The 17178-nt window shown below is 37.3% G+C and overlaps 1 protein-coding gene across 1 annotated transcript; it reads right to left on the bottom strand.

The window, feature by feature from the left end:
- Window positions 1-9623: 9623 nt before the first annotated feature.
- Window positions 9624-16462, bottom strand: LOC144340602 (endogenous retrovirus group K member 8 Gag polyprotein-like). Its single transcript, XM_078001030.1, has 3 exons — window positions 16286-16462; window positions 15545-16196; window positions 9624-9679 (listed from the first exon to the last, which is right to left on the bottom strand). Exons 1-3 carry the CDS (start codon window positions 16460-16462, stop codon window positions 9624-9626), a joined length of 885 nt encoding a protein of 294 aa, XP_077857156.1.
- Window positions 16463-17178: the final 716 nt, after the last annotated feature.

The raw sequence follows: 17178 nt of genomic DNA, 5'->3' as shown, positions 1-17178 counted from the left end.
TTAATATATATAGCAATAGAACATAATGGAAAAATTTCATAATATCAAAATTATGACCCAGCCTTACCTTCTGTTTGTTCACATATGTAGCTTACATACCTGCCATACTGAATATCCTCTCCTGGAAATGGTAGAAACACTCAATACCCAAATTAGTCCATGAATCAAAAATCAGATCTATGTTTGTAAAGAGTATTATCTGTCAACTGAATATCATTTATTAACATAAACAGTGATCTTCAGTTTGAAGTAGACATATTTGTATTGATCTTGTAATTATAGGAACGAAAGCAAGGACGATTTAAATAAACAAAATTTTACATTAACATATGTTCTAATGTGGCACAAGACATGTTCTTTACTAAGGAGAATATACTGATGACAAATGGACATGTAAAAAATGTTTAATACCACTAGCAACCACAGAAATGTTAAATAATTAACCATTAGGGGAAATAGTAAAAGGAAAATGAAAAATCATTAATAGGTATGTATAGTATACATACATACATATTATATGTATATATGTACATATTTTTGTGTATGCATGTATATATAGATATACATATGTACACGTGTAATATGCATGCACACAGATATATACACATATATACACATACATACATATACACATGTATACATGCGTATGTGTGTAGATATGTATATATGTATATGTGTATATACATATGTGCACATGCATGTATATGTATATATGTATATGTGTATATACATATGTGCATATGCATGTATGTGTATATACATATGTATACATGCATGCATATATGCATACATGTGTATACACATATCTACATATTTGTATGTATATGTATATATATGTGTGTACGTATATACATATATACACATATACATATGTTGGCTAAGGGCAATTAAATTGGATCACTCTCTGGCTTTGTGTCATAATCTTATTCAGAGAGACCTTGATCGCTTTTTGATTCCACAAGATTTCACACTGGTCCATTACACTGATGACATTATACTGATTGGATTCAGTGAGCAAGAAGTAGTAAACACACTGGACTTATTGGTGAGACATTTGTGTGCCAGAGGATGGGAAATAAATCTGACTAAAATTCAGGGAACTTCTACCTAAGTAAAATTTCTAGGGGTCCAGTGGCGTGGGGCCTGTTGAGATATTCCTTATAAGGTGAAGGATAAGTTGCTGCATTAGGCCCCTCCTACAACCAGGAAAGAGGCAGAACGCCTAGTGGGTCTATTTGGATTTTGGAAGCAACACATTCCTCATTTGGGTGTGTTACGTTGGCCCATTTATCGAGTAACCCGAAGGCTGCCAGATTTGAGTGAGGTCCAGAACAGGAGAAGGCTCTGCAACAGGTCCAGGCTGCTGTGCAAGCTGCTCTGCCACTTGGACCATATGACCCAGTAGATCCAATAGTGCTCGAGGTGTCAGTGGCAGACGGGTATGCTGTTTGGAGCCTTTGACAGCCCCCATAGGTGAATCATAGCAGATGCCTCTAAAGTGTTGGAGTAAGGCCCTGCCATCTTTTTCAGATAACTACCTTCCTTTTGAGAGACAGCTCTTGGCCTGTTACTGGGCTTTGGTGGAAACTGAATGTTTGACCATGGGTCATCAAGTCACCATACGACCTGAATTGCCCGTCATGAACTGGGTGCTTTCTGCCCCATTAGCTAAAGTGGCTCATACACAGCAGCATTCCATCATCAAATGGATGTGGTATATACGTGATAGGGCTCAAGTAAGTCCTAAAGGCACGAGTAAGTTACAAGAGGAAGAGGCTTCAATGCCCATGGTCTCCACTCCTGCCACCCTGCCTTCTCTCCCCCAGCTTGCACCGATGGCCTCATGGTGAGTTCCCTATGATCAGTTGACAGAGGAAGAGAAGACTAGGGCCTGGTTCACAGATGGTTCTGCGCGATATGCAGTCACCACCCATAAGTGGACAACTGCAGCACTACTGCCCCTTTCTAGGATATCCCTGAAGGACAATAGTGAAGGGAAATCTTCCCAGTGGGCAGAACTTCAAGTAGTGAACGTGGTGGTGCACTTTTGAGGGATAAATGGCCAGATATGTGATTATATACTGATTCATGGGCTCTAGCAGATGATTTGGCTGGATGGTCAGGGAATTGGAAGAATCATGATTAGAAAATTGGTGACAATGAAATTTGGGGAAGAGATATGTGGATGGGCCTCTCTGAGTGGTCAAAAACTGTGAATATATTTGTATCCCATGTGAGTGTTCACCAACGGGTGACCTCGGCAGAGGAGGATTTTAATAATGAAGTGGATAGGGCGACCAGTTCTGCGGCCACCACTCAGCCTCTTTCCCTAGTCACCCCGTCATCACTCAATGAGCCCATGAACAAAGTGGCCATGGTGGCAGGGATGGAGGTTATGCATGGACTCAGCAACATGGACTTCCACTCACCAAGGCTGACCTGGCTACAGCCACTGCTGAGTGCCCAATTTGCCAGCAGCAGAGACCAACACTGAGCACTTGATATGATACCATTCCTTGGGGTGATCAGTCAGCTACCTGGTGGCAGGTTGATTATACTGGACCTCTTCCATCACAGAAATGGCAGAGGTTTGTCTTCACTGGAATAGACACTTACTCTGGATATGGGTTTGCCTACTCTGCACACAATGCTTCTGCCAAGAACACCATCAATAGACTCATAGAATGTCTCATGCACCATCATGCCATTCTACACAACATTGCCTCTAACCAAGGCACTCACTTTATGGCTAAAGAAGTGTGGCAGTGGGCTCATGCTCATACAATTCACTGGTTTTACCATGTTTCCCATCATCCTGAAGGAGCTGGATTGATAGAATGGTAGTATGCCCTTTTGAAGCCACAATTACAATGTCACCTAGGTGACAATACTTTGCAGGACTGGAGCAAAGTTCTCCAGAAGGCTGTGTATGCTCTGAATCAGCGTCCAGTTTATGGTACTGTTTCTCCCATAGCCAGGATTCACGGGTCCAGAAATGAAGGGGTAGAAGTGGAAGTGGCACTACTCATCATCACCCCTAGTGATCCACTAGCAAAATTTTTGCTTCCTCTTCCTGTGATATTATGTTTTGCTGGCCTAGAAGTCTTAGTTCAAGAGGGAGGAAGTCTGCCACCAGGAGACACAACAATTCCATTAAACTGGAAGTTAAGATTGCCACTTGGACACTTTGGGTTCCTCCTACAGGCTAAGAAGAGAGTTGCAGTGTTAGCTGGGGTGATTGACCTGGACAATCAAGATGAAATCAGGCTGCTACACCATAACGGAGGTAAGGAGGAGTATGCATGGAATACAGGAGATCCATTAGGGCATCTCTTAGTATTACCATGCCCTGTGATTAAGGTCAATGGGGAACTACAACAGCCCAATCCAGACAGGACTACAAAAGGTCCTCCTTCTTTTGTTGCGCATGTATACACTTGTACTAAGAAAATATCTTCAGTTTATTTCCTTTGCCTTTATCATGTGACATAAAATTTATTGACTTCATATCAGCATTTAAGTGTTGTTACATTTACGTAATAGTATTTGGGTTGGGGATTGGTGCATTTCCAGTTGTAAAAAGGACAGTTACACTACATTAGCTGTAATTATGACCTTATTATTGGCTTTAATTGAAAATTATGTATGATCTCAGGTGATGTGTATGGGTTCAAGTTAACAAGGGGTAGACTTGTGATGGTTAATACTGAGTGTCAACTTGACTGGATTAAAGGATGCGAAGTATTGATCCTGATATATTTGCTATCACATTTATGGTAAAGAATTTTTTCAGAATATATAAAGAAAAATTCTAACAAATATTGAGAAATCAGATAGTCATTTAATAAGTAAGCAAAATATTTGAAATGATACTTCACCAAAGAAGATATACAGTTGGAAAATAAGCTCATACAAAGAGTGTCAACATCATCTATTATTAGGAAATTTAAATTAAATTTATAATATGATATCACTACATATTTATTTGAATGGCTGAAATCCACAAAACTGATAACACTAAATGCTAGCGTGGATAAAAGTCAAGAGGAATGTTCATTAATTGCTAATGCAAATGGAAAATGGAACAAGAAAACTTGGCAGTTTCATATAAAATTAAACTTGCACTTTCAATAACTCAGCAATCTCACTCTTAGATATTTAGTAATGTGGATTGATAACATGTTAGTGCAAAATTCTGTGTATGAACTTCATTCGCATATTAATTGGTAGCAATGACAAAGTACTTCAACACTGGTATATGTTGCATCCCTGAAATGGAATATTACTAAACACCAAAAATAAATATTGATACAAACACTAACTTAGGTGGATCTCAAATACATTTTGCTTATTGAAAGGAGCTAGTTTTAAAGTTTGCATACTGTATGATTCAATTTATATGTTATTATTGAACAAACAAAATAACATATGGATTCAAACACAACATGGAATGATTTTAAAATTCAGCTTGTTTTGTGAAAAAAGCCAAACCCCCAAAGCTTTATATTGTGTGATCTAATGTATATAGTCTGCTGGAAAAAGCAACACCATAGGGATAGAAACCAGTTCAGTGTCGTCAAGGGTTGGGAAGAAGGGAAGAGTTGGCTTCAAAGTGTCCACATATAAGCCTTTTAGAATGATGAAGCTCTTTTTCATAGTATTAAGTTGGTTGATGCATGAGTTTATAAATGTTGCAATCCTATTAAATTGTAGATGACAATATGTAAAATGTAATATATACAAAATTAAATCTCAGAATGTGTGAAGATCACAAGATGGAATGCTGAGCACACTAAACAAATTTAACTGTATCAAAAACTTATTACAGGTATATTCTTACCTCTTTCAGTTATTGATGTCACAAAACTATGTCTTTATATATTGTACCTCCCAAAAATAAACTAATAATTGTTTTCTTTAAATGCATTAGTTTTTTAAATCAAGTAAAGTAAAAGTAGAGTTACAAACTGCTGTTACAATAATACTAGCTTTTATAAGTGCCCATATATTTACCTTTACTGAAATTGTTATTTCCTTATACAACTTTGAGTTACTATCTAGTGTCCTTTTACTTCAACGTGAAAGTCTTCCTTTAGCATTGTTTGCAGAGCAGTTCTAGCGGTAAGGAATTTCCTGAACTTTTGTTTGTTAGGGAATGTCTTTGTATGTTATAAAAGTTAAGTTAGTATGAAGTCAAATAGGAGTGTAATAACTTCAGAATGCTGAATATAATTCTCACAGTAAGCACAAGAAAATAGGTTTAGAATATACACAGAAGTAAATGAGATGGAAATTAAAATATTTCATTACAAAAAAATCAACCAAACATAAAAGGGTAATGCAGGAAATGAGGGATAAAAAGGTAGAAGGCATATAGAAAACATATATAAAATGACAGAATTAAGCTTCTTCTCATCAGTAATTACTTTAAATGTGAATGGATTAAACCATTCGACCAAAAGACAAAGATTGACAGAATGGAATAAAAAAATTATCCAACTGTTTTTTTTTTTTTTTTTTTTTTTTGTACAAAAGACTAATTGGAGATCCAAAGATGCAAAATAGGTCAAAAATGAAAGGATGGAAAAAACTATTTGTATTAGTCCATTCTCATTCTGCTAATAAAAACATACCTGAGACTGGGAAATTTTTAAAGGAAAGAGGTTTAATTGACTCACAGTTATGCATGGCTAGAGAGTCCTCAGGAACCTTACAACCGTGGCATAAGGGGAAGCAAAAATGTCCTGCTTCACATGGCAGTGGGAAAGAGAAGTGCAGATCAAAAAGGGAAAAGCTTCTTACAAAACCATCGGATCTCTTGAGAACTCACTATCATGAGAAGAGCAGCATGGGGATAATCACCCCCATGATTCAACTACTTCACACTGGGCTCCTCCCGCAACACCTGGGTATTATGGGAACTACAATGCAACATGAGATTTGGGTGGGGACATAGCCAAACCATTTCACTATTCTATGCAAATAGTAACTAAAATAGAGCAGCAGTAACTACATTTATTTTAGGCAAAATAAATTTTAAATCAAAAAAGAGACAAATAAGAGATATTACATGTTTAACAAGCTTCAATACAAGAAGATATAACAATTATAAATATTCACACGCTTAATAACAGACTTCCAAATTATATCAAAGTAAAAATTTACATTTGAATGGAAAGATGGCTCTATAATAATAGCTGGAGACTTGACTATCTCATTTTCAGTAATGAATTGAACAGTCAGACAGAAGATAAGTTAAGAAATAAAGCACTTGGCCAGGCAAGGTGGCTCATGCCTGTAATCCAGCTTTTTGGGAGGCCGAGGTGGGCAGATCACCTAAGGTCAGCCTGGCCAACATGGTAAAACCCTGTCTCTACTAAAAATACAAAAATTAACTGGGCGCGGTGGCGGGCACCTGTAATCCTGGCTACTCAGGAGGCTGAGGCAGGAGAATCACTTGAACCTGGGAGATAGAGGTTGCAGTTAGCCGAGACTGAACATTGCACTCCAGCCTGGGTGACAAGAATGAAACTCCATCTCAAAAAAAAAAGAACAGAACAGAAATAGAGGACTTGAACAACACAATAAGCCAACTAGATCTAATGTACGTACATAGAGCACTCTACCCAACAACAACAGAATTATACATTCTTTTCAAGTGCAGGAGACATTTCTCAGGATAGACCATATGTTAGGCCACAAGTTATGTCTCAATAGATTTAAAAGATACATGTTACAGAAACTATCAGCAGAGTAAACAGACAACTTACAAAATGGGAGAAAATATTTGCAAACTATACATCCAACAAGGTTCTAATATCCAGAATCTATAAAAACTTAAATTCACAAGCAAACAAACAAAACATTGAAAAGTGGTTACATGACATGAATAGACACTTTTCAAAAGAAGACATAAATGCAGCTGATAAGCATATGAAGGAATGTTCAACATCACTAATCATTGGAGAAATACAAATCAAAATCAACAATGAGACACCATATTACACTAGTCAGAATGACTACAATTAAAAATTCAAATAATACCAGATGCTAGAAAGGTTGCAGAGAAGAGAAAATACTTATACACTGCTGGTGGGAGTGTAAATTAGCTAAGTCATTGTGGAAAGCAGTTTGGTGATTTCTCAAAGAACTTAAATAGAATTACCATTCAATCCAGCAATCCCATTATTGGGTATATATCCAAAGGAATATGAATTATTCCATCATAAAGACATGTGTACACTTATGTTCATCTGATTTTAGTAATTTGAGTCTTCTATTTTCCTTTCTTACTCAATCTAGATAATGATTTGCCAATTTTGTTAACCATTTTGAGGAACCAACTTCCAATTTCTCTGCTGAGATCATGAACAAGATATAGATGCCCAATGCTATGTTTTGAATGTCTCCTTCAAAACTCAAGTAGAAATTTAATTCACATTGTGGCAGTGTTAAGAGGCAGGACTTTTAATAGGTGATTAGGTTGTGAGGGGTCTGCCCTTATGAGTGGATTAATGTCCTTATCATGAGAAGGAGTTATTTATTGGTGAATGGGCTTCTGATTTAAAAAAAAAAAAAAATTAGTTTGGCCCAATTTCCCTTCTCTGTCTCACATGTTTGCTTGCCCTTTGACTTTTACCATGGGAAAATGCTGCATGAAGGTCCCTCAAGATGCAGCCCTTTTATCTTGGACTTCTCAGCCAAATAAACTTCTTTTCTTTATAAAGTACCTAGTGAGTGGCACCAGTTGCCCAATCAGTTAGCGCACATACTTAGAAGATAAATTACCTAGCGTATGGTATTCTGTTAGAGCAACAGAAAACAAACTAAGACATCCACTTTCACCAACTCTGTTCAACATAGTACTGTACTGGAAATCTTGGCCAGAGTATTTAGGGAAGAAAAACAAATAAAAGACATACAAATTGGAAGGGACAATATAAAATTATCTCTGTTTGCAGATGATGTGATCTTATATGGAGAAAACAGCAAAGATTACAAACACACACATGCCTGCATACATTACAACTAATAAATTCAGCAAGGCAGTAGGATTCAAAGATAACAAATAAAAAAATGGTTTTATTTCTGCACACTAACAATAAGAAACCTGGAATGAAAATCAAGTAAGCAATCCAACTTTCAATAGCACCAAAATGAATAAAATAATTTTGAATAAATCTAACCAAGGAGATGTGAGACTTGTATACTGAAAACTACAAAACATTGACGAAATTAAATAAGACAAAAAGTGAATGGTTTTACAGTTAGAAAACATATTGTTATAAAAATTACTCAGAGAGAGACTATAATTGTTTCTGGGGTATTTTAACAGACTTTACTAAAGTTAATAATTTATTTAGAAAAAATATATATTACAAATTCTGTAAAATATAAAATTTAGGAGGGATTTACTTCTTGCTTTTTCTATACTTTTGCAGCTTTATTAGTTATATGCCTCTTCTATGTAGTGCATGTGTGTGTGTGTGTGTGTGTGTGTGTGTGTGTGTGTGTAATGGTGGCATACATAGTTTTTATGTAACCATATCACTTTTACTGACTTAAGGAAATGTGACTCTTCAAGCGAAAAATTTTGTATCCCATATTCTCTAGCATAGCACTGTATAATATAAGGTAACTTTTATAAGATATAAAAAATTTGTTCTCTTAGTGATGCTTAGAAATAATACCTTAATGTGCTTGGGAGTTTGTGGTACACAAGGGATATTCAAAAAGTCGTAGACAATGCGTATTTTGGAAAACCTATGTACATGTAGATTTCAAAAAGTTTTGCACCACAATAAACTCATACCAACTCATTATAACATGTCTGAACAGAATCTAGTTTAAGGAACTAAGAATAAGACATCAGTTTGAAAAGAGCTCCAATCAGAGCCATATGAATTCTGCTAAAATTGAAGCAAGAACAAACACCAAATATAGAATGAAACTTCAGTGGAAGAGCAGTAAAGTCATTAATGGTTTGCAAAGTTTGTGAAGACAATGCTTCTAAAGAAATCAGCAGTTTACAAATGGATAACTATTTTAAGAAGAGATGGGATGTTGTTAAAGATGAAGCCTTCAGCCACAGACAATTCACAGCAATTTGCAAGGAAAAAATTAATCTTGTCTATGCCCTAATTGAAAAGGACCAATGATTAACAGCAGAAACAATAACCACCATCATATCTCAGTTGGTTTAGCTTGCACAAGTCTAAATGAAAAATTAAAGTTGAGCTTTTTTTTTTTTTTTTTATCAATGGGTGTCAAAACCATTGCTTCCGTGTCAGCTGAAAATAAGAGAAGATTTTTCAATAAAAATTTTAAACAAGTGAGATCAAGATCCAGAAGCATTTCTTTAAAGAATTGTAATAGTAAACAAAACACGGCTTTACTAGTACAATCCTGGGGTTAAAACCTAATCAAAACAATGGCTACCAAGAAGTAAGGATAGTCTGGTAAAAGCAAAAGCAGGCTGTTCAAGAGCCAAGGTCATGGCAACAGTGTTTCGGGTTACTTAAGACATTTTGCTTGTTGACTTTGGATGATCAAAGCACAATAATATCTGTTTATTACTATGAGAGTTCTTTGAGAAAGTTAGCCAAAGTTTTGCAGAAAAATGCTTAGAAAAACTTCACCAGCAAGTTGCTCTCCACCACAACAATGCTCCTGCTAATTTCTGAAATAAGAACAATTTTTTGAGAGTTTCAGTGGAAAATCATTAGACCTCCACCTTCCAGTCCTGATTTGATTCCTTCTGACTTCTTTTTGTTTCCAAATCTTTAAAAATCTTTAAAGGGCATTCATTTTTCTTTAATGAATAATGGAAACAATAACAATAAACCCAACTGCATTGGCATGGTTAAATTCCCAGACCCCTCAGCTCTTTAAGGATGGACTAAATGGCAAGTGTTATTCCTCACAAAGTTTCCTGAACTTGATGGAGCTTATGTTGAAAAGTAAAATTTAGAGTTTTTATTTTATTTTTTTAATCTCATTTTCTACAAACTTTTTCAAGTCCTCTTATACAAAGGTCTTTGTTTTACATGCATTAGCTCAAAACCCACTATTACCCTGGTGAGGCAATGCCTTAGAATTCAAACTGTTTTGGAGCCAGGGAGAATTTTCTTCCAATCTTTCCCTCTACTGTGCTAGCTCTCTGGTTTTAAAGGACACACTAAATATCTATGTATTTCTGTTGCTGTTATTGTTCTTTTGTTTGCATTTGATCATCTCTTACTTGGAGACAATAAAACTTGCAAGATGGTTGTAACAATTAAAGACAATGCTTCTAGGGTTCTTGTATAGTGGGAGAGTACTACCTAGAACATATTAATAATTTTTAGTAGTCTATTGATACATTATTTATATAAAATAATATTTATTCCTTTAAAGTGTACAATTAAATAATTAGTAGATATATGGAATTGTATAATTGTCACTATAATCTAACTTTAGAATTAATCACATCATTTCAAAAAGAAGTCTTGTATATATTAGCATGTACTCTTACTTCCTCTCACCCTGCTCACAAGCCCAAAAAAATCACAAATCTACTTTCTATATGTATCGAGCCACCTATCCTTCACATTGCATATATATCGACTTATGTAATATGTGGTTTTTGTGACAGATTCCTTTAACTTAGTTTGCTTTGAGGTTCATTGAAATCAAATGTTTTATACATCATGTATTTTTATTGCCAAATAATATTCCACTATATGAATATGGCACATTTTTATCTGCTTATAAATTGATAGACATTTGAGCTGTTTTCACTTTTTGGCTACGATAAATAATGTTGGTGTTGATGTTCATGTACAAGTTTTTGCAGAGTCATAGAAAAAAATGGTGCCAAGAAATGGAAATGTAGCTTTAAAAAATACCTAAAATTGTCGAAGCAGTTTTATAACTGGGTAAAGGATAAATGCTGGAAATTTTTGGAAGTGTATGCTAAAAAAAAGCTTAGATTGCCATAAATAGAGCATTAAGGGTGAGTTTGGTGAGAGCTCAAAAGAAGAGAACTGCAATTGGTGCAGAAATCTTAGAAATTATCTTAGTGGCTGTGATCAGAATGCTGGCAGTAATATGGATAGTAAAGGTTGTTATGAGGCCTTAGATGGAAATGAAAAAATATTTTATTGGAAACTAAAGGGAAGGCCATCCTCGTTACAAAGAGGCAAAGAACTATCCTGAATCTTGTTCATGCCTTAGGGCTTTGTGGAAGGTAGAATTCCAGAGCAATAACTAGGATATCTGGCAGAAGCAATACCTAGTCAAAATGTTGAAGGAGATGGCATGGCTTCCTTGATTGCTTATAGTAAAATTTCAGAAATAAGACATTATTTTAAGACAAAAATTTATAATTAAAGGGAAATTATTTATAAATTTCAAGTACATATTTGAAAATGTATTTGAAAATTTCTCAGCCTTGACATGTAAAGAATAAAAAGGTATGTTTGGGAGAGAATATCAAGGGTGAGGCCAGGTGACCATTTGATAAGGAGACCAGTATACACAAAAGAAGCCAGATCCTATTCATCAAAGCAATGAAGGAATGACCTTGAAAGGTTTTCAGAGATTATCAGTGCCTCTCCTCTCATCACCGGCTCACAGTGCAAGGGCCTTGAGTATAGAATAGTTTCAAAAGAGGGACCCAGGGTGTCCATGGAACTTCAGCATTCACTGCCTTGTGCTTCTTCAAGTCTCTTCTCTCCACATTCTTGTGCAGCACTCCTCGAACACCCCATCTGTGCTTCATACATCCCTAGCTGCAGTTTGGGCTGCCCCTCTGGAAGGCAAAGAGTGTAAGTCTTGGTGGAACCCACTTGATGCTAACTCAGGAGGCATGCATGGTACACAGGCTGTTGAGATATGGCTACCTCTACCTAGACTTCAAAGGATGCCTCAGAAAAATTGACTTCTTAGTTAGAAAACTGCCACAAGGATAGAGGTGATGTAGCCACCCGCTACAAGAGAAATGCCCAGTGGGACCTTGGGAACAAGTCTACACTTGAGATCTCAGAAGTGTAGAGCTACCAGCATACCATGCCAGACTGGGAGAGTTGCCGACATCAGAATCCAACCTGGGAGAGTTGCAGTATGGGTTACGCCCAACCAAGCCATGGGGGCTGGGCCATCCAGAGCATTTTGGGGTGCAACTCCCACCCCGGTGTGTGCCTCAAATGTGAGACAGGGCATTGAAGAAGATAATTCTCAAACCTTAAAACCTCAAGTTTAATGTTTTTCCTCTTAGATTTTAGATTTGGTCAGAACCTATTATTCCTTTCTCCTTTTCTATTTCTTATTTTGGAAATAGAAATGTATATCCTATGTCAATTCCATCATTATATTTTGGGAGCACATGAATTGTTCTATTTCACAGACTTATGGCTGCAGGGAAATTTGCGTCAGGATAAATCCTTCCTGGAGTGTCACCCATATCTGATTTAGATTGGGCTCTGGACTTTTTAGATTTTTGAGTTGGTGCTGGAACAATTTAAGACTTCTGGGACTGGTGGGATGTAATTAATGTATTTTGTATGTGAGATGACATAACTTTTGGAGCATCAAGCTTAGAATCTTATGGCTTGAAGGTGTCCCCTCCAAAATTTATGTTGCAACCCAGTCTTTATTGTGGTGGTATTAGAGGTGGGACATTTTGGGAAGTAATTAAGTCATGAGGGTCCCACCCTCCTCAGTGAGTTAGTGCCTTATAAATGGGCCAGAGGAAACTAGCTTATACCCTTCCAACTTCCACCATGTGATAACACAGCTTTCCTCCCATCTAGAAGACTCAGCAACAAGATACCCTATTTGGGAGCAGAGAGGCTGGACCTTCACTAGACAACAACCCTGTCAGTGCCTTGATCTCAGACTTCCCAGTCCCTGGAACTATGAGGAAATACATTTCTGTTCTTTAAAAGCTACCCAGTCACAGGTATTTTGTTATAGCAGCATGAACGCACGAAGGTTATGGGGTTTTGATAGGAGTTTCATTGAATACATCAATCAATCTGGCAAATGTTACCATCTTAACAATATTGAATCTTCCATCCAAAAAAATGAGATGCCTTTGCATTTATTTAGATCTTAAATTCTTTCAACAATATTCTGTAATCTTCCGACCATACATTTTGCACCTGTTTTGCTAAATTATTAAGTAGTTCATCCTTTTCCATGCTATTCTAAAGGGACTTATTTTCTTAATTTCGTTTTTGAATTGTGCCTTGCTTGTGTACAGAAATGCGATCCATTGTTGTATATTCATCTTGTATTCATGAAACCTTACTGCACTTATTTTTTTATTCTAATAGTTGTTCATGGAATCTGTAGCATTTTCTACATACACGAACATGCAACATGCAGATAAAGAGTTTTGCTTCTTTTTTTAAAAAATCTGGATATCTTTTGTTTTTAAATTTATTTTTTATGTTTGAGGATAATTTTACTACATGTAGAAATCTTCATTGACAGTCTTTTTCTTTCACCACTTTAAATATGTTACTCCTCTCCCTTCTGGCCTCTATTACTGTAGATGAAAAGTCAGGGCCAGGCACGGTGGCTCACGCCTGTAATCCCAGTACTTTTGGAGTCTGAAGTGGGACTATCACATGAGGGCAGTATGCGACCTGCCTGGCCAACATGGCAAAACCCCATCTCTACTAAAAATACAAAAATTAGTCAGGTGTGTTGGTGTGCACCTATAATCCAAGCTACTTAGGTGGCTGAGGCATAAGAATTGATTAGACCTAGTGTGGGGATGTGGGAGGTGAAGAGGTGGGTTGGGTGGAGGTTGCAGTGAGCCGAGATAACGTCACTGCACTCCAGTATGGGCAGCAGAGAAAGACATTGTCTCAATAAATAAATAAATAAATAAATAAAGTCAGATATTAATCATATTGTGGCCCTTTTTGTATGAATATTTGTTGCCTTTGTGTTTTCTCTTTTGACAGTTGGACTATGGTGTGTCTAGGAGTGGATCAACTTGAGTTCATCCTACTTGATTTATATCGAGCTTCTGGATTCTGTAGATTAAGTTTTTAACCAAATCTTACCAATTTTCAGCCATTATTTCTTCAAAGACTCTTTCTGCCTTTTTCTCTTTCATCTCTTTTTTGAACATCATGATGTGTATGTTGGTCCACTTGATGGTGTCCTACAGGTCGCTGAGGCTCTGCTATCTTTTCTTTGTTCTATTTTCATTCTGTTCCTCAGAGTAGACCATCCCAATTTTCCTATCAAGCAAGTACCCAGATTGTTTCTTCTGTTGTTTCAAATTTTTAATTGAGCCCCACAAGCAAATATTTTATTTCAGTTATTTTAATTTTTAACTACAAATATTTATTTACTTCTTTTAAAAATAATTTGTATTACTTTATTAATATCTCTATGTGGTAAGACACTTTTCTAATAATATCATTAATTTTGAATGCATGATTTTCTTTTAGTTCTTTGAACATATTTATAATATATAACAGCTGATTCTAAATCTTCGTAGAATAGGTCAAGTATCCAACCTCCTAAAGAACAGTTTCTATTGACTGCTTTTGTTCCCTTGTATAGGTCACATTTTCCTGTTTGTTTGTATGCCTCATTTTTATATTTGTTGTTGTTATTGAAAACTGGACAGTTGTTTGTTTTGTTTTGTTTTGTTTTTTTGAGATGGAGTCTCGCTCTGTCATCCAGGCTGGAGTGCAGTGGTACGATCTTGGCTCACTGCAACCTATACCTCACGAGTTCAAGCGATTCTCCTGCCTCAGCCTCCCCAGAATATGGGACTATAGGCGCCTGCCACTACACCCAGCCAATTTTTGTATTTTTAGTAGAGACAGGGTTTCACCATATTGGCTAGGCTGGTCTCGATCTCCTGACCTTGTGATCTGCCTGCCTTGGCCTCCCAAAGTGCTGGGATTACAGGCATGAGCCACCGCACCCAGCCAAAAACTGGACTCAGCAAATCAAAATTTTCTCTCCTCTCTGACATTTGTTGTTGTTGCTGTTTTATTTTTACTTTGTTAGTTTTAATATATTGTTGCTGTTTCTCTCTTCTGCATAGTGGCTCTCTTGGGCTCCTCTTGTAAAATATGTATTTTCTGTAGTATGCAGCAATTGAAATCTCTGCTCAGTTAACCTAGTGGCCATCTAATTATTGGACAGATATTTCCTTGAAGGCCTTGAACCACTAAGTCTTGTACACTTTGCAGAGGAGCTCCGTGTGTGGTTTGGGGCATGTCTTCAACGCTTAGACATTTTATAAATCTGCCTTAGCCTTTACTGCCTGCTTGCACTGGACCTGAAGGCCAACCAGAGGTGAGATATTGTTGTCTGTTTAGTTCTTCTGTGAACTGCACACAGTCCTACATATGCACGCAGCTTTCCTGATCCCCAAGAATATGTCATTTTTTTCACAACCCCTTGGGATTCTTGTTTACAAATTGTACTGGAGTGAGTATCATCTTCCCCAAATTTATGTCATCTGGAACCTTAGAATGTGACCTTATCTGGAAACTGTGGGGAAAAGAAAGAGAGATCAGCCTGTTACTGTGTCTATATAGAAAGAAGTAGACATAAGAGACTCCATTTTGTCCTATTCCTAATAGTTGATCTGCATCTATGTTAATTGGAGGATTGGCAGTCCTATTTTTTCGGACCTGTACTTGTGCCCCATCAATCCACAAAGTCTTAAATTGTAAAAATTGAGAGGGTGAGAGTGAGGATTTTGCCAGAATCTCCCAATCATAAGGAATGAGTCTATGTCCATGAGCAATGGAATCTAATAATGTTCTCATGTAAGGAGAGTTGGGTCCGTACTGTTTTACTCCCTCTTTCATTTCTTTTAGCATTTTTATAGAAAAAGACTTATATCTGGCTTCAGCTACGGGAAGCTCTCCCTCTTGGGCCCCTTCTCCAGGTGGTCTTGCTTCTAATATTACTGGGAATTGCCACACCTCAATATCTCCTTGTTTTCTTGCCTCATCAATAATTTTATGTAACGCACTACCCTGTGTGCTAGGTGGTGCTGTAGGATTAAGTCTCATGGTGGGCGGCTGAGGATATGGCGCCCTGCCCTGTGGCGCTGGAAATGTTCCTGGCTGTCCACATGGATTTTCTGGGGGCAGCCGATACTGCAGTTCGGCTGGCGGCCAGTATTGATAGGCTACTGGCGGCTGGGTCTTATCTTCTACCGGCTGATATTGTGGTCACTGCATTTGGATTGGCATTGCCATGACAAGACTCTATCTTTTTCTATTTGATCTTCTTTTGGAGTTTGTACTTGTTTAACCTGCATTTGAGGTTGTAAAGTTACAGGCATCTGAGCTGCTGGAAGAGGAGTTGGCCATCGTGGTTTAGACTCTGATGGCTCTGCTAATTCTGGATCTTTTTCCTCTAATTTTAACGTTTCAGGATATACTACCTCCTGTAATTGATTATTGTCAACATTTTGCGTTGACCGAGCCATTACCGGCTCTGATATACATTTACAGTGTGAACTTTCCTTTCCTTTCTGAGATTCTATCCCTGCCTCTTTTTCACAATCTACTGCACAGCTTTTAGGGACATCAGAAATTGGAACGCTATCTTCTTCTGTTTGCAATGGTTCTAAAGCTACTTTAATAATGACCCAATCATTCCATACTGTGAGTGGAATGATTTTACCTTCCCTGCTTGCTTGTTTTAATTCTTTGCCAATTTTTTCCCAGTCTTTTAGATCTAAAGTTCCCTTGTTATACCCAGACCGTTTGTTCCCCAAAGAAGACCACCAGAGTCCAGAGTCAAAGCCAAGCGGCAAGGATCTTTACTACAAGTTCGAACCTGGTCCCTCCATTCCACAGCATACAAGAGAGCCCCGAACAATGCGAGTGCTTGCTTTTTTATAGCCCGAAAGTTACAGGGGAACAAAGGAATTCTTTTGGTTCCCACGCTTTCAGTAAAACTTTGAACGGCTGTCTCCTTATCGGAGACTTTCCAGGTGGTGTTTGTACTGGGCTCAGGAAGTTTGAGAGATATATGGCGATATGTGGTGGGATGGGAGGATGGGATGTGTTTGTACTGGGCTTGTTTGTTTTGAGCCCGGGGCTGAGGAATGTGCCCGGTTCCTTTGACCCTGTTCCGGAAACCATGGACAAAACTGCTCTATTGTTTGAAATAGCGTAATTAGATTTTTGGTAGAGACTT

The sequence above is a fragment of the Macaca mulatta genome, chromosome 4 (assembly GCF_049350105.2).
Source record: "Macaca mulatta isolate MMU2019108-1 chromosome 4, T2T-MMU8v2.0, whole genome shotgun sequence".
NCBI lineage: Eukaryota > Metazoa > Chordata > Mammalia > Primates > Cercopithecidae > Macaca > Macaca mulatta.
This window is presented reverse-complemented; position numbering and strand designations above follow the sequence as displayed.